Source organism: Lontra canadensis, unplaced genomic scaffold (genome assembly GCF_010015895.1).
Source record: "Lontra canadensis isolate GAN:19392208 unplaced genomic scaffold, GSC_riverotter_1.0 scaffold61, whole genome shotgun sequence".
Lineage (NCBI taxonomy): Eukaryota > Metazoa > Chordata > Mammalia > Carnivora > Mustelidae > Lontra > Lontra canadensis.
Genome location: NW_022631055.1, coordinates 1,510,924 through 1,533,899, shown reverse-complemented (window position 1 = coordinate 1,533,899; position 22,976 = coordinate 1,510,924). Strand labels below are relative to the sequence as shown.

Below are 22,976 nucleotides of genomic sequence, written 5' to 3'. Positions count from 1 at the left end.
TTAAAAAGGTTTTCTATAAACTAAAACAATAGGTTGGATGGACAACTCATCCAAATCAGTAAGTCAAACCACCTTATGAGATTTTATAACACATACACATGTGTACACACTTTTTTTTTTTTAAGATTTTATTTATATGAGAGAGAGAGTATGTGGGCAGAGGGATTGGGGAGCAGAGGGAGAAGGTCAAGCAGACACTGCACTGAGCTCGGAGCCTGATGTGGAGCTTGATCTCAGGACCCCGAGATCATGATGTGAGCCAAAATCAAGAGTTGGAGGCTCAACAGACTGAGCCACCCAAATGTCCCAGTGTGTACACACTTCCAAAAGACAACTTACTATGTGATCGTCTTTAATACAGTTTCTCTTTTGTAAGATGAGAGAATCTGAGAATTCCTTTCAGTTAAAATAATGTATTATAATCTTACACAAAACAGATTTGGGGATCAAAGAGCAGAATGAAATAATTACACAGGTGCTCCGTTTAAATAAAAGGTAGCAACTCCTTAACAAAATGGCTGTTTTTTCATCTATTTTATATAATTAAAAGTTACTAATGCAGGGGCGCCTGGGTGGCTCACTGGGTTAAGCCGCTGCCTTCGGCTCAGGTCATGATCTCAGGGTCCTGGGATCGAGTCCCGCATCGGGCTCTCTGCTTGGCGGGGAGACTGCATCCCTCTCTCTCTCTCTTTCTGCCTGTCTCTCTGTCTACTTGTGATCTCTCTCAAATAAATAAATAAATAAAATCTTTAAAAAAAAAAAAAGTTACTAATGCAGAGGCCAGTCTTCAACTCGAAATATGTTACTGTTAAAATTAGAGGGAAAACAAACTACAACCAAAATTGTGCCAAAAATTTGAAGTATTTTTTAACATGTATCCTTATTCCTATCTAATACCAGACTCTCTCATAGTGGAAACTATATTCCTGGCACTTGGCCAAATGAGAGCATTTACAAATTGGTATTTCAAATATTCACTGAATTTTGAAAAAAGAAAAATCACAAATTGAGAATCAGTCCAAAATGAACTGTGAAATAAGTATTGCATTTCAAAAAGCACTTAGAGAAAAAATGAAAAACAAAAACAGAAGAAGTCACTACCACCTGGTCCTCAAGAAGAATTGCTCTGACTTCTCATAAAATGATCATGGATCAAGCTGTCTGGGTTCAAATCCCAGATTCATCACTTAAAACTGTGTGACTTTAAGAAAGATACTACTTGTCCCTTCTGCGCCTCATTTCCTTATTTGTACAGTAAGTATAGTAACAGTACCTCTGCAAAATGTTGCCAGGGAGAAAGGGGAAAGAATTAGAAACAACTTGCTCTAAGTCAAAGAGCTAGGAAGCCAGAGAGCAAGGATATAAACATGTCTAACTCTAAAGTCCGTGTGTTTTATCTTTTGGAGGGATTAGTTTATGCATAAATGCAACCAGTGTAAATTCTTCTTTATCAGCCCCTCGAGTTTGATTTCCTGAATTAAGGTAAATTGTGATCCAGCAAATACCCTGTTAATTATCTGAAATATTTGGTTATTTGCTTCTACTTCACAATATAATAATATTTATAGAGATAGTAATACTGGCCAGCACATTTATTTCAGATGCTCTTTCAATGGTCAAACACCCCATAAAGTTAGGTCCTCCTGTTATCCTCATTTCAGAAATGAAGAAAGAGGCATAAAAAGGTGGGTAACTACCCCAGAGTCACAAAACTGAAAAATGATGGATCGGAGATTTGAATTCAGAGAGTATACAGGTCTATGCTCTTTTCTTTAACCATTCTGCAGTACCTCCTTCCCTGGACTTTATAAATTTAGAATTTTAAAATATTATTAAATAAAATTAAGGATGTTAAAAAATTTTGATTGACAACACTTACATATCATAAGCTACCAAATTGTAAGGCTAAAGAATTACTTTGCTTTGAAAAAAATCACTGATTTTAGGTTAGTCTTCCTTTTTCTGTAAAAGATCTTAACCTTCACAAGTGAATAATAAACTGTTTTATAATCAGGGACACTATATTAAAAGTGTAACATTACTGAGACATGTTATATATACACATATACTACTACTTGGTTTACAAAAAAGGTGAACAACACCCCCTCTTTCTATGATCTATGCTTATGTCAAATTCTAACTACTGGATGAAACTGAAACTTCAGTCATCAACTTCATTTGTGCTATTCTGCACAAACAGAAAAAAATAATATTAAGGTCTTAATTCTACCCATGCTAAGTAAAAACACAGTGGCATATTTAAACAAACAAGTTTTCACTAAATAATAAGCAAAAAGGAAGCCAGAATTCTTCTATTAAGTCAATCTTACCATCAAATTAATATTCCTAAAAGAATAATTCTAGGGCTGCCTGAGTGCCTCAGTCGTTAAGTGTCTGCCTCAGGTCATTATCCCAGGGTCCTGGGATCAAGCCTGGCATTGGGGTCCCTGCTCGGCAGAAAGCCTTCTTCTCCCTCTCCCACTCCCTCTGCTTCTGTTCCCTCTCTCACTGTTTCTCTCTCTCTCTTTGTGTCAAATAAATAAAATCTTTAAAAAATAGTAATTCTATATATTCTCTTGCACAAAACATTTAAAAGCTTCCAGTTATCCACTGAATTATACCTGAAACTCTTAAGGCCCTACAATATATAGCCTCCAAGTTAGCTATCTAAACTTATTTCAATGACTTAACCAAACATAACTCTTCCTAACCAAACCCCTCCTTCCACCTCCTGTATATCGGAATGCTCACATCCAGTAAAACACAAATTCACCATATGCAGCCTTACTTTCTTTTTAAAACACACTCATCCTTAATCCAGTGATCTAAGCTCAGAGAACTAAGTAACTTATTCAAAGTCACATAGCTAGTTAATGACAAAGCTAGAAAATTATAATTTAACTATCACTATAATCAGATATTTATTTCCTTATTACCCTCAGTAAAATGACTAGAATCACTACACTTTTGACAGTATGAAAGATGAATACCCTTCATAAAACCACTTTTTCCAAATGAACTATTCCTTATTGTTGGTCCTAATGCTAGTTTCATTTCCTTACTCAAGATTAAATCTAGAGTGTAAATATAGACTGTTTCAGGGAATATACTTTGAATACTAATTATTTTGATCACACAAGGATTGATTTCAAAATTAAAGTTCACTGAAGAGATTTATATTTTTAAGTAAGCCACTTTTTAAAAAAGTAAAAGTGGTATGTCAGTTTTGAACTTACTACTCGTCAATTTAAAATAGGCTATCATGATCTCACTAACGTTCACACACTCTTATATTGAATATTTTTCTTCACATGTTCATTTCAAAACCTGCTTATCAACCAAAAGTATAACTGGTCAATAAAAATCATAACTAATTTATAAAAGACAGGAAATAAACTGCATTTTAAAATCATATAATTTCTGCTATGAGGATAATTCCATCAGATTAACCTAACATAAATAACTACAAAACAGGGCAAAATACTGAAGCAACTATCTTGGGACACTGGACAACAGGAAGTACAGCGGGTGATTCCGGAGAAGTAGGAAGCATTCCAGATGATGCCCTGGCTTTCTGCTTGAAAGCCCTTAGTCTACAGTACACGGAAAAGGAGGCCAAGAAGAAGCACTTTTGTTGAGCTGAAGAAGCCGCTGACTAGTCTGGAATTTGTGGGGCAAGGGAACATAAAAAAGGAAACTTAATAGAAAAGGAGCTCCAGAAATCTGGATAGAGGGTCCTTTGAAATCCTTGGCTCAACTATGCTGCACATATATGGCACAAGACTTACAGAGGCCAAGCAGAGAATCTGTGATAGAGTTTTGGAGAATAGATATTTTGGAGGTCAGATTCTACACTGGAAGACCTGACCAGAAGTTTTTTACAAACCAGAGTGGAGAGATCTTGCTGAACACCCCAAGTATAAAAATGAGACCTCAGAAAAGGCAACCTTTAAAGGAAGACTACTTTAACCCTAAAGGTTACCTAGTCTAGGTTACTTGGTCTAGATTTGGAGCAAAAGTCAGCAAAATATGGCTTGTGGGCTAAAATTATATTGGAAGACAGCCAAGTCCATTTGTGTGATGTATTGTCTATGGCTACTGTGGCATTATAAGGGCAAACTTGAGTAGTTACAAAAGAACCTGTAGGACCACAAGCCTAAAATATTTATTGTTTCACTCTTAAAAAAAAAAAAAAAAGCCAACACCTGCTCTGGAACCTCCTTTTAAAATCATGACATTTAAGATCAAGATGATTTGCTAGCGAATTAAGTGACTTCCAGAACAACACTAACAACACATCCATGACAACCAGTATAGAATAAAATATTACTGAACATGAAAAGACACAAGAAAATAGGACCATAAATAAGAAAAAACAGCTAATATAAACAAAGAATTAATGTAAACATTTTATTAGCAAACATTAAAATGAAAATTAAAATAGCTCTCAAGTATATACAGCGAAAGATGGGCATAAAGAGTGAACAGAGAATCTTTGTAGAGAAATATAGACCAGAAGAGAGAACCAACTAAAAATTCTATGACAGAAAACTATATTAAGTGAAAGAAAAATTCACTAGATGGGCTTAAAAGTAGATTGGGTGGTAAAGAAACGATCAGTAAGCCTAAAGAATGAGCAACTAGAAACTATCCAAACTGAAGCACAGCATGGGGAAAAAAAGAAGTCTCAGCAACCTGTGAGACAATCAAGCAGTTAAATTATATGTAATTGGAGTCCCCAAAACAGGCAACAATGACTGAAGCAGAAAAATAAATAAGTAAAGATATTATGGCCTAAAATTTGACAACTGTGATGGAAAATACCAGCTCAAGGGACCAAGAAAGCTCAATGAATAAACACTGAGTAGAATAAACACAAATCCACAAAGAAGTACACTGTCAAGATCAAATTGCTGAAAACCAAACACAGAGAAAATCTTAGAAACAAAGGAAACAGGCAGGGAAACAGTAATAAGAATGACCTAACCCGTCACTAAAAACAATGGAATGCAAAAGATAATATCTTTATGTGACGAAAAATCTACCAACCTATCATTATAAATAGTCAATTCTTATTATCACTGATTGCCTATTTGCCCACTGCCTACTCACTAAATTGATATTCCCCAAATCAACACTTAACATTAGTGGATGTGTGCAGAGCAGTGAACCCAGCATACGTTCCCAAGTGAGGTCAAACAAGGCAGCCCCATGCCCTCTTGCTTCAGCTCTCATACTGAAAACAGGTGTACTTTTTGCAGTTTATTTAGTGCCATATTTTTTCTTTTTGTGTGTGATTTTTTTGGTGACTTTGCTCTTTAAATTGTTCTCTAAGAACGGTGCTTTAGTACTCTCTGGTGTTCTTAAACACAAGAAGGCCATGATGTGCCTTATAGAGAAAACACATGTTTTAGATAAGCTTCATCCAGGCATGAGTTAAGTAATACTGGCCATGAGTTCAATGTTAATAAATTAACAATATACATTAAATAATGCATCTTTAAATATAAACACACATAAAACGAAGTTATATATTCATCATTAACAAAAATGGTATGACTAGTGGTTCACAGGAACCTAACCCTGTATTTCCCCTAGAAGCAATGATTCAGTATTTGCTAATTCAGTATCTTCTGTGGCTATTGAACTTAACTACCATGAACAACAAGGCTGACTAAATTCATCAAAAATATGCTTCAAGGGGCACCTGGGTGACTCAGTCAGTTAAATGTCTGCCTTCAGCTCAAATCATGATCCCAGGGTCCTGGGATTGAGCCCCGCATTGGGCTCCTTACTTAGTGGGGAGTCTGCTTCTCCCTCTCCCTGCTGCTTCCCCTGCTTATGTACCCTTTCTCTAATAAATAAATAAAATCTTTAAAAAAATATATATGCTTCAAAAATACAGATGAATACAAACATTACTAGATAATAAAAGATGAAAACAAAAGCTGAAAGAAATTGTCACCAAGAGATCTGTACTACAATAAATGTTCAATAAGTTCTTCAGACAGAAGGAAAATGATACCAGGTAGATCAATGAAGATCCAACCTAGATCTTCAGAAACAAAGAACAAAAATGTTAAATTCTGAGTAAATACGAAATATTCTCATCTCATAATTTCTTTAAAGAAGTGGTAAATATGAGTAGATATATAGAATTATATATATATGTCATATATATATATATTGATTTTTGAATCTCAAATAATTATTGTATGCAATGTAAGTGGAATAGGCAGGCATGCCTACTATGTAATATATATTCAGTTTCCCTAAGCTCAAGGTTCCTCTCCTGCAATACAGCACAGCAAGTTTAAGTGTCACTCGGCCCTCTCAGCATTGCCCCACAGGAAATGGGGCTTAGGACACCTGTAGAAGAAAATGCTGAGGGCGCCTGGGTGGCTCTGTGGGTTAAGCCTCTGCCTTTGGCTCAGGTCATGATCTCAGGGTCCTGGGATCGAGTCCCGCATCGGGCTCTCTGCTTGGCAGGGAGCCTGCTTCCTCCTCTCTCTCTGCTGCCTCTCTGCCTACTTGTGATCTCTGTCTGTCAAATAAATAAAATCTTTAAAAAGGAAAAGAAAATAAAATGCTGATATGCCAGCTATTATCACTGCTATAAGTAATAAAGTCCTTTGTCCCTGACCCAGGCATCTGTGTCTTCTGCCAGCATTCAAGAAACTATGGCAAGCTATCCTGTTAGCTTGTTACGGGATAAACACTATGTTTCCAACACTAAAATGCCATTTTCCATATTGCTCTCTAGACTGAATGCAATCCCAATCAAATTCCCAGACATTTTCTAGACATGAACAAGCTGATTCTAAAATATGTATGTCAATATAATGGACCTAGAAAGAACAAAACTATTTTGGGGGAAAAAAAGCGAAATTTGGAGTAGGCATACTACTTGATTTTTAGACTACTGCAAAGCTATAGCAAACAGTATTGGTATAAGGATACCAAAAAATAGATCAACAGAACAAAATAGATGTACAAACACAGACATACTTATATGGCCACTGATTTTCAACAAAGGCACCAAAACAATAGAGCAAGACAAATTCTTTCCAAAAAATATATATATATATATCTGGGATAGCTGAATATCTATATGAAAAAAATAAATCCCAAACTGTAACACTTCCACAGACAAACATTAATTCAAGATGTATCTAGATTTAAACATAAAAGCTAAAACTATAAAGCTTTTGAAAAAAACATAGAATATTTTCACAACCTTGGAGTAGGCAAAGATGTCTTGGACAGCACACAGAAAGCACTAACCATAAAAACTGATAAATTAAGAATTCTTTAGAATTAGAAAATCATACTCATCAAAAGAAACCATCAGTAAAAGTAACAGGCAAGATACAGATTAGAATATATTCACAATGTATAGATCTGACAGAAGACTTTTATCCAGAATATATTAAGAACTCCCTATGAGCAGTAAGAAAAAGACATACAAGACAGTGTAACAACAGGCAAATTAAAATTACTTGGCCACTTCACAAAAGAAAACATACAGGTAGCCAATAGACATGTAAAAGTCTTCTAATTCGGGGTGCCTAGGTGGCTCAGTGGGTTAAAGCCTCTGCCTTGGGCTTGGGTCATGATCCCAGGGGTCCTGGGATCGAGCCCCAAATGGGGCTCTCTGCTCAGCGGGGAGCCTGCTTCTGCCTGTCTCTCTGCCTACCTGTGATCTCTGTCTGTCGAATAAATGAATGAAATCTTAAAAAAAAAAAGTTCTCTAATTCATTAATGATTAGGGAGATCTAAATTAACACCACAATGAGAAACAATTATGAATCCACCAGAACGGCTAACATGAGAAAGACTGATATCAAATATTGGTGAGAATGTGAAACCACCACAACTCTATTGTGAGTTGGATGGAAATAAATTGAGTTGATGGAAGTAAAGGACTCTGGAGAACAGTTTGGTAATTTCTTATAAAGTTAAATATATACTTAGCCCATGACTCAGCAATTCTAACCAGTTACTCTTACTCAATTCTACTCTCTTTACCAAGAGAAATGAAAACCTATGTCCACAAAAGACCTATGCAAGAATGTTCATAGCATTCTTTTGTCCATAGTAGCCAGAAGCTATAAATAATCCAAGTCCATCAACAAGTGACTAATTCAACTATGGTATAGTCTTATCGTGGAATACTACTTAGCAGTAAAAAGGAACCAACTGCTGATACTTACAACATCATTGATAAATCTTAAAAACATACTGAAAGCAAGTAATCAGACATAAAAGTACACACCATATGATTCCATTCACATGGTGCAATATAACAGGCAAAATTAATCTGCAGTGAAAGAAATCAGAACAATGTTGCTTAGGACTGCAGGGTGCTGGAGGAAGGTAGGAACAAGAATTGAATTTAATTGACTGCAGGGCCCAAGGGATCTCTCTGGGATGATGTAAATGTTCTCTATCTTGACAGTGGTGCGGGTTAATGAGTGGATACACTTCCCAAAACATAAAACTGCTATAACTTAAGATCTATGTATTTTACTGTATATAGATTATATCTTAATACAAACATTAAAATGAAAAAAGTATATGAGCATTCTTTAACAAATAAAATTTTGAGAGATAATCCAAGTGAACAAGGAACAGTTAATGAGACATAAAACAAATCAATCCATTGTAATATATAGACTTTTGAATTCTAATTTTTTTTTAAAAACTGGTGAAAAAAATAAAAACAAAAAAAGACCATTCACAACATATACACACTAAATGGTTATTTGAGAACATTAATTTTTGTGAAATATATTGGGGAACCATCTGATTATTGTGTGTTCCAGTTATGTCTGGCAAAAAGGAGTAGTTACAGTTTGCAAAAATCTTTATGAGGGTGTGGGATTGGGAGAATGGACCATGGGTTGATGGCTATTGGGACTCAGTGACAGCTAAGTCAACTTTCATTCACTATTCTGTCTTTACATTTCAAATTTTCTACAACAAAAAGTATAAATAACTTTTTAAGTCCCTCCAAAAGAAACAAGGCAATGTAAACATACTAAAATTCTATCATATAGAAGCAATTTTAACCAGTTTTACCCACAACTCTTTTAGCAATTAAAATATGTATGTTTGATTCTATCAGTGCTAAACTTAACTATAGCTCCTGATGAACATGTTCCATTAACAAAACTTTAGTTAAGAGGGTCAAAAGAAAGTTTCGTGGAATAAAGGGCACCCAGATGGCTCAGTCAGTCAAGCATTCTACTCCTGATGTCAGCTCAGGTCCTGATCTCCACACTGTTTGACTGAGGGCTGCCTTGGACTCTGTGCTCAGCAGGGAGTCTGCTTGAGATTGTCCCTCTCCAGCTCTCTCTTTGTTTTTATCAAGTTGCTCTGCATAAAAATTAAAGTAGCAGAACTTGAGAGATTTCATATTAAACCTTTCTATAATTTAACATTGATGTTGATTAGTTGAAACTGAGAAGTGTTAAAATGATTTTGAAAGGGATTTACATGGTTTAATTTCCTTAAAACAAAGAAAAAAATTTTAAGGAAATTCCCTTCTTTTTTTAGATCAAAAACTGCAGTAGCTTTAAGAAATGTTTTTCAGGGTACCTACGTTGTACAGTTGGTTAAGCAACTGACTCTTGGTTTTAGCACAAGTCAAGCTTTCATGATTCGTGGGAATTGACCCCTGCGTCAGGCTCAACGTTCAGTGAGGAGTCTGCTTAAGTTTCTCTCTCCCTCTCTCCCTCTCTGCTCCCCCTCCAATGCTCTCTCTAAATAAATAAGTAAATCTTTATTTTTTTTTAAAGATTTTATTTACTTATCTGACAGACAGAAATCACAGGTAGGCAAAGAGGCAGGCAGAGAGAGAGGAGACAGCAGGCTCCCCGCTGAGCAGAGAGCCCGATGCGGGGCTCGATCCCAGGACAACTGGGATCATGACCCGAGCCGAAGGCAGAGGCTTTAACCCACTGAGCCACCCAGGCGCCCCAATAAGTAAATCTTTAAAAAAATGTTTTTCATGCTCTAGGTCAGGTTTACCTAGCACTACCAAAACATTGAGATAAGTAAGTCTAATAGTGGCACCTTCCAATTACTCAAGTCAAAAGTCAATCTGTAAAACTGGAGACAAAAAATATGCAGGCCAACCTAGAACCCAATTAAGATTTTTTCTCTTTTCACAAAAGATGTTGACAAGTAGGTAAGTTTATGATCACTCCTACAGTACAATCACAAGACTCCTCTGGTTTTAAGACAGCAGAAAGTTCTTTACAAGGGTCTTGTATTTTTCCCTTTATCTGCTACATGCAGTTCTCATAAATTCTCTCTACTCATCTTTTTATAATGTAGCCTTTTTAAGATTTTATTTATTTATTTGACAAACAAGTAGGCAGAGAGGCAGGCAAAGACAGAGAGAGGAGGAAGCAGGCTCCCCGCTGAGCAGAGAGCCTGATGCGGGGCTGGATCCCAGGACCCTGGGATCATGACCCGAGCCAAGGCAGAGGCTTAACCCACTGAGCCACCCAAGAGCCCCTCTATTCACCTTTTTGTCCCCATATCTAGCCCTAAGCCTGGCTTTAAAAGAAAAGAGGAAAAAAAAAAAAAGGAGTATGCTAATTTTTTAACTAACACTGAACTTCTAAGGGACTACCAAGATAACCCACAACTGCTAAATCTGTTTAAACAACAAAACTTTAAGAGCCGCCTTCCCACAATTCCATCAGTGGAAAGAACAAGCTATTAAAGAAATCATGTTTCGTTTTGTTTTTAAAACTAGTGGGCCACTTAAGGATTCAAAGACTGCTAAAACAATAATCCAATATTTAGTAGCTACAGCTCTAACAACAAGAGTATAAAGAATGTTTCTTCCCTTCTCAAGTTGGGTTTTGTTTTTTTTGTTTGTTTGTTTGTTTTGAGAAACCAAAAAATGAGATGACTTCTTTTTACCAGTCTATATGCATGATCAACTGAAAAGAGGAGGCCAAATACCTATATAACCCAGAATTTCAAGTGTTTCATGCTAAGTAGGCCAGAATACTTAACAATTGCCTTTTAAAGCCTATATTTCACATAATTATAAACTAATTTTAAAAAATACACGTTAATAAAAACTGGGTTTGTAGAAAAAATATGTAATATCAATCAAAAAACATACATCAATTCTCCCCTAAATTAATGAATAAATTTAATGTAACCACACTATAATTCCGATAGAGGGAGAGGGGATTAAATAAACAAATTTTAAAGATAAAGTAGAAAACTATACATGCATAGATAGCCAGAAAAAATAATTCTGGAAAATGCTATCAGCTAGTATTTCATTTGAAAGTTATAGCAATTAAAAGAGTTTGGTCCTATACATGAAAAGACAAAGACATGGAACAGAAGAGGAAATATTTCACCCATTCTACAAGCATATGACGAAAGCGTCATTTTAAAAGAGTAAAGATAAGATGGATGATTCAACACAAATGGCGTTTGGAAAAATGAGAAATCATGTTAAATAGTAAAATTATATCACTACTTTACTCCCTAAAATGAAATAAACTATAGGGAATGAAAGAATTAAATGTTAAAATGAAATCATAAAAATCATAAAAGTACTAAGGGAAACATGGGAGCATCTTTTACAATCTTAGAAGTCTTCCTAAGAATTACACAAAACTCAATGACTTGTATGACTCAAAAGCAAAAAAGAAAATGATAAATCTGACTACATAAAATTTCTGCACAAAAAAATATGCCAAAGATCAAAATACAAATAACCAATCATGAAAAAAATTTTCAGAACACAACAAAAGGCTAATTTCCTTACAATAGATGAAGTGTTTCTAAGTCTGTGAGAACAAAAACCTAAAGGAAGAATAGTCAAAAGCTGTGATCAGAAAAAAACTTACTGGCACATAAGCCAAAAAAATACTCCAAAATGTAAAAAAAAAAAAGAAAATTTCCTAAGCCATTTACTAGTCTTAACAATACACTGTAATGGTAAAGGCATAAGGAAAACAGTACTCTAAGCACAATAGTGGTGTGAATAGAGGCTCCAATAACTCTTTGTAATACAATTTGGCATTATCAAAGTTTTAAACACAGATACCTCCTGAACCAGAATTTCTACTTGCATGAATTTATTCTACAACACATATAACAACATGTATTCCCAAAGAAATATATATGTGTTAACAGCAACATTTATAACAAAAAGTTGAGAAACAACCCAATTAACCACCCATAAGAGATCCATCAATGATTCATCCATATACCTTGTACATGTAAATAAATAAATGCTTTCATTCATAAGAATTCATGAGAGAAAATATTGTAATTCTAGGGCTACAGAGAATTTGAAGGTCAGTTTTCATCTATAATATCATATTCATTCAACAAATCTCTTGCGTGCCTACACCACATCTAAGGCACTGTGCTCAGCAATAAGGATATGTCACATCGACCTTTTCCTCAATGGAAAAAAGTAACATAACCCCTTACCCAAAGGAGCATACCATCTGGCAGAGAACAGAAATGAGTAAACATACCATTACCATATATGGTATGATACATACAATGAGATAAGAATAGAATGTTATGAGAATACATGAGCAAAGCAACTTAAAAATAATCACCATTCCAAAAACAAAACAAACAGCTTAAACTAAAATGATTAACTCCTCCTTTAGAGTTAAAAAGAATCATCAGCCACCAGTCTAAGAAGAAATTAGCATCAGTAAAGCTGGGTCCCACCTTTTTGCATGTCTATGTCCCATAGGAGCCAGCCACAAAAGTCACATTCACCCTTTTAAACACTGAAGAATTATGGTCTGCCCTCACAGTTTCCATTTCTGATGCTGTCACCCCCAAAGGGACCTTCTAGATTCTGTATTTAGAAAAGGAACAAAAAGTCTCAAAGAATGTACTGTAAGACTAGTGTATCTACATTACTTCTACTTAATCAGAAGTTTCAGGAAAGAAGTATCATCCACTGAGTAGGTACTTTTTCCTGGGCTAGCACAGTACCTTTAAAATGTGCCATTTAACTTGGGGCCTTGCATCCGTAGTGTTTCAAATAAATTGCTTTTTGGTAGATTATGAAATAACTACACATAAAACAGAGCCAATTATTAGATAATAGATAATATGCTCCTTTTTAGAAAATTTGTTTTATAAAGATAACAAATCTTGGGACGCCTGGGTGGCTCAGTTTGTTAACATCTGCCTTCTGCTCAGGTCATTATCCCAGGGTTCTTGGATTGAGTCCCACCTGGCCTCCTCACTCAGCAGAGAGCTGGCTTCTCCCACTGCCTGCCACTCCCCCTCCTTGTGCGCTCTAATAAATAAATAAAATCTTTAAAAAAAAAAAAAAAGATAGCAAATATTCCAAGTTTACAGGGATATAGTGCTAAAATAGCATGTTTTTAAATACTATTCCTAATAATGAGGTATTTATCAGCGGTTCAAGATGTATCCACCACTTCATTTTAAAAAGGTTTGAGGGAGCTTGCCAGTTACTAAAAAGGGCTATAAATTTGACACAGAGCATGCTAGGAAGCAATCTAAAATGTAACTCAACTTATACATAAGGAGCATACCAGTTCCCAATTTTTATTCCCAGTCAGAAATTAGAAATGGCTTAACAAAAATTATTCAGAATCTGTAAATTCATCAGTTCTTTTCCTTGTTACCATTTTCAAAGGAGGACAGGGAATGGATAGGGTATGAGATAGCTCCTTCTGTAGAAGCAACTGCTTCCTGGTAGAGTCACATCACTGTTTACTTGTATTTTATATTAAGAATTAGCACTTAAGATTTTAAAACTATACGTCACTGAAAATCTTTTAACATTTCTACAAGGTGCTCTTATGCCACTGTATCTAATCATATAATTAATGACTTTTAAAAAGACTAGTAATTTTTAATCCCAAACCATAAACTACACCTACGAGCAGCATTCAATTCTATACAAATTTCCATTTCAAATAACAAATTTGGACAGTCTCTGAAATTGATTTAGTAAGCACCAACATTCTTTTCTTTTTATTTACATCTTTTGCCTCCAAGTCCTATCAATTCTTCTTTCATAAAAACTTTTTTTAACCTAACCATAAAAATAGAGATTTGCAGCCAAAAAACCATGCTTCTTGTAGTTTCTTATATTCTTCCCTTCTATTCCATTTTCACTGACTGAAACAGTAGTTAACTAGTTCAGGCTCTACTCCTCTCTTTCAGAACTACTGCAAAAGCTTTCTAAATAGTTCCCTGTTCTTCTTCCCATCCCATCTTGAATACTGTCACCAATTCATTTTTTTTTTTCCTAACACTGCTCTTATGATGTCATGCCTCAGTTCAATAATCTCCAACGGCCTCCCATGGAATAAAGCAGTAATTCAGGACATGGGTAAAAAATAATCAAGGAACTTTACATTTTGGAAACAACACAAACATTTTTGTTTCATAATATAAATTACCAAAAGAGCAACTGTGAATGGCAAAGCATGGATTAAAAACAGGATGCTAAAACCCTTGTATCTTAATTTAGTAGTATTCAATATGCCTCAGAACCCAATCTACCACATTTTCAATCTTAACACTGGTTTAGAACATGCTCAGAGACCAGCTCAATGTCATGTTAATGTTTGCATTTTCCTCAACACAATTTTTATCCAGAATTTTCCTCACGTTTCTTCAAAGCCCTTTAACCAACCACCTTCTCAAAGTGAAGCCAAATGTTTTCTCCGTGAAAAATGGTCATCAGGTGAGAGGCTCACTTCATTACTGCATCACAGTGGGCATGCTCCAAGCACAACAGAAAACAGCAAAATTACTACTTTCCTAGTGATGGGAATCGGAGTTTATTCAAAAATAATGTAAACTACAATGTAAATGCCCAAGTGTCAGGAATCTGCCCAACTCAGTAAATATAAGCCTCTTCCCATCTGGCTACTCTATGTTTTTAACCATGCCTTATACACTTCTCACCTTGTCTTTACTCCCATCAGTCCTCACAGGTCCTCCAAATCTTCAAAACCATATTTTTGCTCCAAAATCACAATATAACTATTAAGGAGCATATTTCTAAAATAAAGAATATCTTTTTTTTTAAAAAAAAAGTAGAACTCTTTACCTTGGCCTGTTAGAGACCGCAGATGATCTACGTTTAGCCCACCTCCCCATCCTCATCTGACACCAGTGTCTTTCAAGTTTTTCTCATTAGTCTTCTTACTAGACTTTCAAACACACAAAGCTAATTCCTGCCTCAAGGCTTTTGTCTTCCTATGGGTTGCTTGGAAATTTTTATCTGCAGCTTAAACCTCATCTCCTCATAAAACCACTCCTCAATGCTACCCTACTTAAAAACAGCCCCCACACCCCAATCATTTTCCATACCATCATCCTTTTTATTTTCCTCATAACACTTATCACTATTCTGAGTTCCTTACTTATGTGCTTATTACTGTACTCCCCTCATGGGGAGCACATGTGTTTTGCTCATTGCTCATTGCTATACCCTCATAGCCTAGAATAAAACCAACCCGTCCCTTTATAGGTAATCAATCATCAGCTGAATGAATGAACAAACCGTTAAGAACCTAAGACTCACAGAAATGGTTTAACTATCCATGAATAACTGTGATATTCAGTGGTTTACTAAATGAGTAAAGTTTTGAAATAGCTATCACCAATGCAGAATTAGGGAACTATATAGATAAGAGTCCCTGAGTAGGCACTATTCCCTGTCCTTTGTTTTTCAAATTTAGTATTCCAAAAGTCAAAATTCCAAGAGAATGCTGTTATCTCCTGAATCCCTAATGTTCAAAGATCAGAACTCTTCTCTTTGTTCCCATGCTGGTATACAAGATGACAAATCAGTATGCCGTTGTTAATCATTAGATTTCCCACTTTCTTATTACTCTTTATTCTTCCACCTCCCCTTAGTTTCTCTTAAACGTGTTTTTTAATTCAGAAAAAGCAAAGATTGAGTTACTCCACATCTTCTAATATCTTAAGGGCAATGATTAGTGTTTTGAGTATGGGGTATGTCATTTGGGGTATGTCATTATCAAGATGTTATTCAGAAACATTACAATTTCCCTGTTGTGGAGAAATGAACTGAAATATATTCTGTGATCTCAGATTGGTTTTCTTCTAGAAAATGAACCATTTCTAAAATCCTAATAGGCAATGAAGATCTCTCAACAAGCAATTAACACTACCAGATTCTCATCCTTTTATACATAAAGGTCCTACTGCTTGCTGGTGAGACCCTTTCTGCCCCCAAAGTGACAAGATAAATGCTAGTAAGTTGATAACTTGTCTAGTAAGATTCTCCATCTCTAACCAACTTGATTTTTTTCTCTTCCAAAATAAACAATTTCCCAAAATGAAAAGGGTAATTAAACAATGTTCCTATATATATATACACATACATATATAAATGAATTCAGGTACTGAACTGAATGAAAAGATTTGTTAATGTTTATAACTATGCAGATTTGTCTCTGTAGACCTAAACCACAGAACTTCTAACCACTACATGAAAATACCTTTCTCAAAACATTTCATTAAGTCTAGTGGCAAATCTGCCACAAATTCAACTGGCCTATCAGCGGTAAAAACACCACAGGTTTCCCTTCTTTAAGAATGTCAACCATTTTGCTTTTTTTCCTCTCCGATTCAATTATAATGCATCAAGAGCCTAAACCACACTGACAGCAATTCCTCTCACTCAGCAGCTGAGACCCTGGTAGAACTGCGCCCCCTCGGACCACCGATGCTCAGATTCCACTTCCCTGGCTCGTTTCAGCCGGGGAGTCGCCACATCACAGCGCGGATAAACTGGGCGGTGGCAGGACTTTGCCAGAACTCTCGCCTTCCCGATTCTCCACGCGCCACACCACTGGAGGCGCTCTCCCTTCACTGCAGTTGGGTCACTGTGGATGTTTTCCACTGGGCCAGCTCCTCACCAGCGCCAAGAGTCGAAAGGGAGGGGAATGAGGCGCTGGGGGGCCACAGGGAGAAGGTGAGGAGGGGGGCCAGGGCTCAATGCTGGCAAACAGACTAGCAGCAAAACTGCGCCTCTTCCCTAGGAGCAACCCAGACTGGTAGACAAAAGATGAAGGGCTCCAAGGCCTTTCCATCCTCACCCGGGAGCCTAACTAGCCCCATGTATCCGCAACCCTAGTTCATAGATACAGACCCAGCTCCTACTAGGTGTGGGTGCCTAACTTCCGGGACGCTGCAGAACAGGGACCAGAGGGAAGAAGCCCAGAGCAGGCGGGGTGCACGTGTTCCCCGAAACCGAGACAGACAATAAAGAACAAGCCCGGTTTCCTTGGCCGCCCCACCCTGCTCTTGACGGCTCCTACCAGGGGGGGGGCGCCTTCGCCCGGAGGTCCACGGACAAAGCCCCTCGGGGCGGAGAGGAGGGCTCTGCCCGTGGCATCTGGGGGTGCACACAAAAGACGGAGGGGAGCGAGGGGCTGCGCGAGGCGGGAGGGCATGGCACTCACCCACTGAGCCTGAAGAGCCTCTGCGCTTGGGCGCGGCCGGGGTGGAGGGGGGCGCGGCGGGGGCCGGGGCGGGTGGGGTCCACGCGGGCTCGGCCTGAGGACTCACGCTGGCCGGAGGAGGAGGGGGAGGCCGGGCCGGAGGCTCATCGTCCTCGGGGAGCTTGGAGGGCAAGGCTGCGGCAGCGGAGGGCAGGGAAGGCGCCGACACCGCAGGAGACACAGGGCTCGAGTCCCAAGACGGCGGCCGCTCCGGGGCGGCGGGGGGCGCGGCCGGCAGTGGCCCCCGGGGCGCCGGGGGCACGAAGTCACTGCCGAAGTCCAGCAGGGGCGCGCCAGCGACGGGGGCGGTGGGCACCGGGGCTGCCGACAGCCCGGTGGCGGGCTTCCTCTCCAGCACCTCCAGCTCCTCCAAGTCCTCGTCTTCCTCCTCGTCTTCCTCCTCCTCGTCTTCCTCCTCGTCCTCGGGCTCCCTCACGAACTGGTACTTGAAGGGGGGCTGAGGCCGGGGCGGGCTGTCCGAGGACGAGGAGACCAGAGGCGACTGGTCCATGTCTTCCATGGCTGGCGGGTTGGAGATGATGCTGCAGCTGCTGTCTCCACCCGACGCTTCTCCTCAGAGCCGCGGGCGATTGTGGGGGTTGGGTAGGACTGAAGGGGCAGGGCCGAAAGAGCCCAGAGACCTGCAGTGGCGAAGGCTCCCGGAACAATGAGACTGCTCCTCCTGCCTCTGCGCCCGCGATGCGCCACCCGCTCTGTCCCCAGTTGCCGCCACCGCCCAGAAGAGCGAAGGAGAGAGGCCAGCGGATTCTCCGCCCACTTTGGCGTGACTTACCCTCCCTGGCAGGGAGAGGCAGGGACTGGCGCGGGAGGAGGAAGCCAATCGCCTACGGGATAGAAACGATGGGCAACCAGTCAGTGCAATGGCAAGAGAAAGAGAGAAAGGTGGGTGGAGCCTTTTGCACTTCCTCTCTCCTACCGGCTGGGGTGAGTTCGATGGGAGGGGTTTGGAACTGGGAACCCCACCCTTCCCCTTGGATAGACGTGGGGTGGGCTGGGGTCTTGGCTTTGCTCAGAGCTGGAGGTCGGTCTGCAGTTTCAGTGCTGCGTAAGCTTGCGGCAGGACTGGCTGCCTACCCGGAAGGATTGAGGGTTCCTCGCCCACACCTCCGGAAGGGCGTTATCCTGGGGGACTAGAGGTGGTAACTTTCCACCCAGGAAAGGAAAAACCCAGAGTAGAGAAAGGTAGTGTGAAGTAGGCCCTAGGATTTAAGTATACGCTAAGTATTAAAAGATTTTGAAATAAAAAGATTACTTTTTTTTTTCAAACTTTAAATTATCAGACCAACTCATCACTACTACTTTCACCACCTTAAAGAAAAAAAATATATATATGGCGGGGGGGGGGGGGGTGGTGTTGGTGAAGCTTTAAGGTCGTTCTCCGTCCAAACTGCAGACCCTGGATGAGGTAGGCAAAACAGCTGGGCGTGGACAGGGGCCATTTCAGAGTCAGCTCATTCAGAAGGGTTTGGGGCTCTGCCTGCTGCTGGACTCCTACATGGTAGAAAGATGAGTCACCCAAACAGAGAAAGAGAGAGGAGGAAAGTGGACACAAAACGATGCCTTGGAAGGCAAATTTGATTCACATTACATTTCAGTCACCTAAGGCTCATGAGTCAACATTTCAGATGATTCAGGCCTTCTGAGAGTCAGAAAGGCCAGTACTCATTTGTTTGATATGCTGGAATGAGTGTGATCCCCATTCCACTTTTTCCAAAACTGGAAAGGAAGTTTAAAGGAAAGTGGTCACAGAACATACAAGTATCAGCATGCAAAGGTTTAGAGAGCCCCTTTAATGTTTCTGGTATACCTTACAAAAATATGCACTGCGTTCCTATTCCAGAGGCCCTGGAGACAGGATAACCTGCTTTCAGATTGCTCACAGTCTAGGACTGTGCTGTCCAGTATCTTAGTCACAGGCCACTTGTGGCTATTTAGCACTTTAAATGTGACTAGACTGAAATGTATTTAAAATGCACACTACAGGGGGGCCTGGGTGGCTCAGTCAGTTAAGCATCCCACTCAATTTCAGCTCAGGTCATGATGTCGGGGATGGGATCCAGGCCTGGGTCAGGCTCTTGGCTCAGTGGGGAGTCTGCTAGAGATTTTCTCTCACCCTCTCCCTCCATCCTTCCCCCCAAAATAAATCAATCAATCTTTAAAAAAAAAATGCACATTAGATTTTGAGTGTTAGTACAGAAAAACTAAAACATTTCCATTTTTATATGGTTATATTTTGTAACTGATATTGTCAATATATTGGAATAAGTATAAATTATTTTTACTTTTTTTCTTTTTAAATGCAGCTCTAGAATATTTTAAATACACATATGATCATATCATATTTCTATTGGACACTGCTGGTCTAAATGATTAAGAAATTTTGATTGCCATGGGGAATCATTGGTTATTTAAGCAAATTCTTAGCTCAAACTAATTAATATTACTCTAGGCTTAATTTAGGTATTAAAAAAGAAAGGTGGTTGGGGAAGGAAGGAGGAGAGTTGAATAGGTGGAACAGAGAGAAAAGGAGATTTTTAGGGCAGCGAAACTATTCTTATATATGATACTATAATGGTGGATACATAACATTATTCATTGGCAAAACCCCACAGAACTACACATCACAGAGTGAACCCTAATGTAAACTGTGGACATTAGTTAATGTAAATAACATATCAATACTGATTCATTGCTTGCAGCAAATGTACACCAATGCAAGATGTTAGTAATAGGGAAAACTGGTTGGAGAGGAGGCATGGGAGTGTATGAGAACTCTTTATACTTTCTTTTCAATCTTCCTGTAAAAATTAAAACTTCTCCAAGAAACAAAATTTATTCGTTCTTAGAAAAGTGACAGAAGATTTCCTGGGAACATTACCTGACCAGGTTAATTACCAACAATCCAGGGATGCCAGAGTGGCTCAGTCAGTTAAGCACCTGCCTTTAGCTCAGGGCATAATCCCAGGTTGCTGGGGTCAAGTCCTGCCTCAGACTCCTTGCTTAGCTGGGAGCCTGCTTCTCCCTCTGCCTGCCACGTCCCTGGTTTGTGCTCTTTCTTTGTCAAATAAATTAATAAAATCTTTAAAAAAAATTATCAATATGTTCAGGACCTGGCATATCCATTCCACAAAGACAAATTTGTTTTATTTCTACAAAATGGCTATGAGGTGCTTTGAGTTTGTGTTATTTCTGAAGAGTAGGAAGAGAGAAATATTAATGTGGAATTTTGAGATGAAAGTTTAATGCCAAACTAAAAATTTTAAACAAAACAGATTCCTACTAAAATAGTCATGTTTCCAGTATTTGTCAAAAATTATCAAAAATAGGGACGCCTGGGTGGCTCAGTTGGTTGAACGACTGCCTTTGGCTCAGGTCATGATCCTGTAGTCCCGGAATCGAGTCCCGCATCAGGCTCCCAGCTCCACGGGGAGTCTGCTTCTCCCTCTGACCTTCTCCTTGCTCATGCTCTCTCTCACTGCCTCTCTCTCAATAAATAAATAAAAATCTTTTTAAAAAATTATCAAATATATATATATGATTTTCAACTGCATGCACATATAAAAATATACTAGCAAAATTTTATAGTACATTCTTTTTAAAAAAAAAAAGATTTTATTTATTTGACAGAGAGAGATCACAAGTAGGCAGACAGGCAGGCAGAAAGAGAAGAAGGGAAGCAGGCGCCCCACTGAGCAGAGAGCCCGATTGAGCAGAGAGCCCAACGTGGGGCTCGATCCCAGGACCCTGAGATCATGACCTGAGCCGAAGGCAGAGGCTTAACCCACTGAACCACCCAGGCGCCCCTATAGTACATGTTTTTATACCATAAGTAACAATTTAGCTATCAATAGTTCAGTCTTCCCCATGGGATTGAGCCCCACTTCAGACTCCACACTTAGCACAGAATCAGCTAGAGATTCTCTGCCTCTTCCTCTGCCCCTCCCCTCATGCCCATGTATGTGCCCACACTCTCTAAAATAAATAAATAAATAAATAAATAAATAAATAAAATCTTTTGTAAAAAGTATCATAAAAGGGTAAAGAAAAGTGGTAGATTTACAACTTTTATAACAAATAGCAGTAAATACTGAGACAATAAAAGCATTTTCCTCTGAAGCAAAAAAAAAGTAAAAATTTTATAATACTGAGCTCAGTGATTTCTAAAATGTCAGTATGTGATCGATGAATTAAGAGTAAAGAATTTACCCAGTGTTCACAGAATGATCAACAAAGCATAAGGAAAGGAGAATGTTGCTGATACACCGGAATTAAACATAGTTAGTTACACATGACTGTAACTACATGTAAATATCACTCTCACTAACAAGAAAATCCTGATGGGCATTTGAAATGCTTAAAGGAAGATATAAATTCTTTTTTTTTTAAGATTTTATTTATTTATTCCACAGACGGAGATCACAAGTAGGCAGAGAGGCAGGCAGAGAGAGAGAGAGGGGAAGCAGGCTCCCCGCTGAGCAGAGAGCTCGATTCAGGGCTCCATCCAAGGACCCTGAGATCATGACCTGAGCTGAAGGCAGAGGCTTAACCCGCTGAGCTACCCAGGTGCCCCAGGAAGCTATAAATTCTTGACCATAATAATAATTAGAAAAAGAATTACTCAATTATTTTTTAAATTATCTTACCAGAAGTAGATTAAAGTTTCCAGATACCACAAGTTAGTAATTATTTTCTTAGAACACTTCTAGAGATCCATTCAGCTTGTTAGGATTACAGAATCTCAGAATTGGAAGGACTCTGGGAGCTTGGGTGGACCGAGAATTCATTCATTACAAGAATTCCCTAGAAGGTTTTTTTAAAGTTGGTCATCTGTGGTTGATTAGAAACAGCCAGAGACTTTGCAACAACTCCCATCCAGAGGTAGGGTCAGTTTTCCCACTTCTTCTGAGGTGGCCTTGTTACTTTCTTGACCAATAGAACGACCTGGAAGTGAGTTGCAAGCCTAACCAGCAGAGGCATTGCTGTTTCCATTCTCACTCTCTTGGAACACTGAGGCTGAAGATGAGATACACACCAGGAGAGAGACCTAGCTATCCCAACCAAACAGATGAGGTCCCGGAAATGTGAGAACATTTCAGATTCTGCAGCCAAGCCACAGAATCATGAAAAATAATAAATCATTGTTGTTTTAAACTATTACTTTGGGGGATGGTTCATTACACAGCATACGCTAATTTAAGCATCATGTATTTTGTGCTTTATTCATTTGTACATGAAATATTTATTGAGTATTTACTCTGCACCAAGCACTCTGGAATACAGCACTGAACAAATCAGCATAAATGTGCTTGAGCCTTTTCCGTAAAGGGAGACTCACTACTTAAGGAAATATCCCATTCTAGAATTCTATCTTTTTGCAGAAAGATGAATTAATCTCTAATCTGGCATACACTGAACAGTTAA

At 38.7% G+C, this 22,976-nt stretch overlaps 1 protein-coding gene across 3 annotated transcripts in view; it reads right to left on the bottom strand.

The window, feature by feature from the left end:
* The window catches only part of RTN4 (reticulon 4), a 72,886-nt gene extending 54,587 nt beyond the window's left edge, over positions 1-18,299 (bottom strand). The window contains exon 1 of one of the 3 annotated variants that reach the window (XM_032877767.1): positions 17,496-18,299. In XM_032877767.1, coding sequence (XP_032733658.1) covers positions 17,496-18,054 — 559 coding nt within the window. In that variant the 5' untranslated portion in view covers positions 18,055-18,299. The remainder of the gene's footprint in view (positions 1-17,495) is intronic. The other 2 variants (XM_032877768.1, XM_032877769.1) reach the window with 2 other exon arrangements.
* Between the last annotated feature and the right edge of the window lie 4,677 nt (positions 18,300-22,976).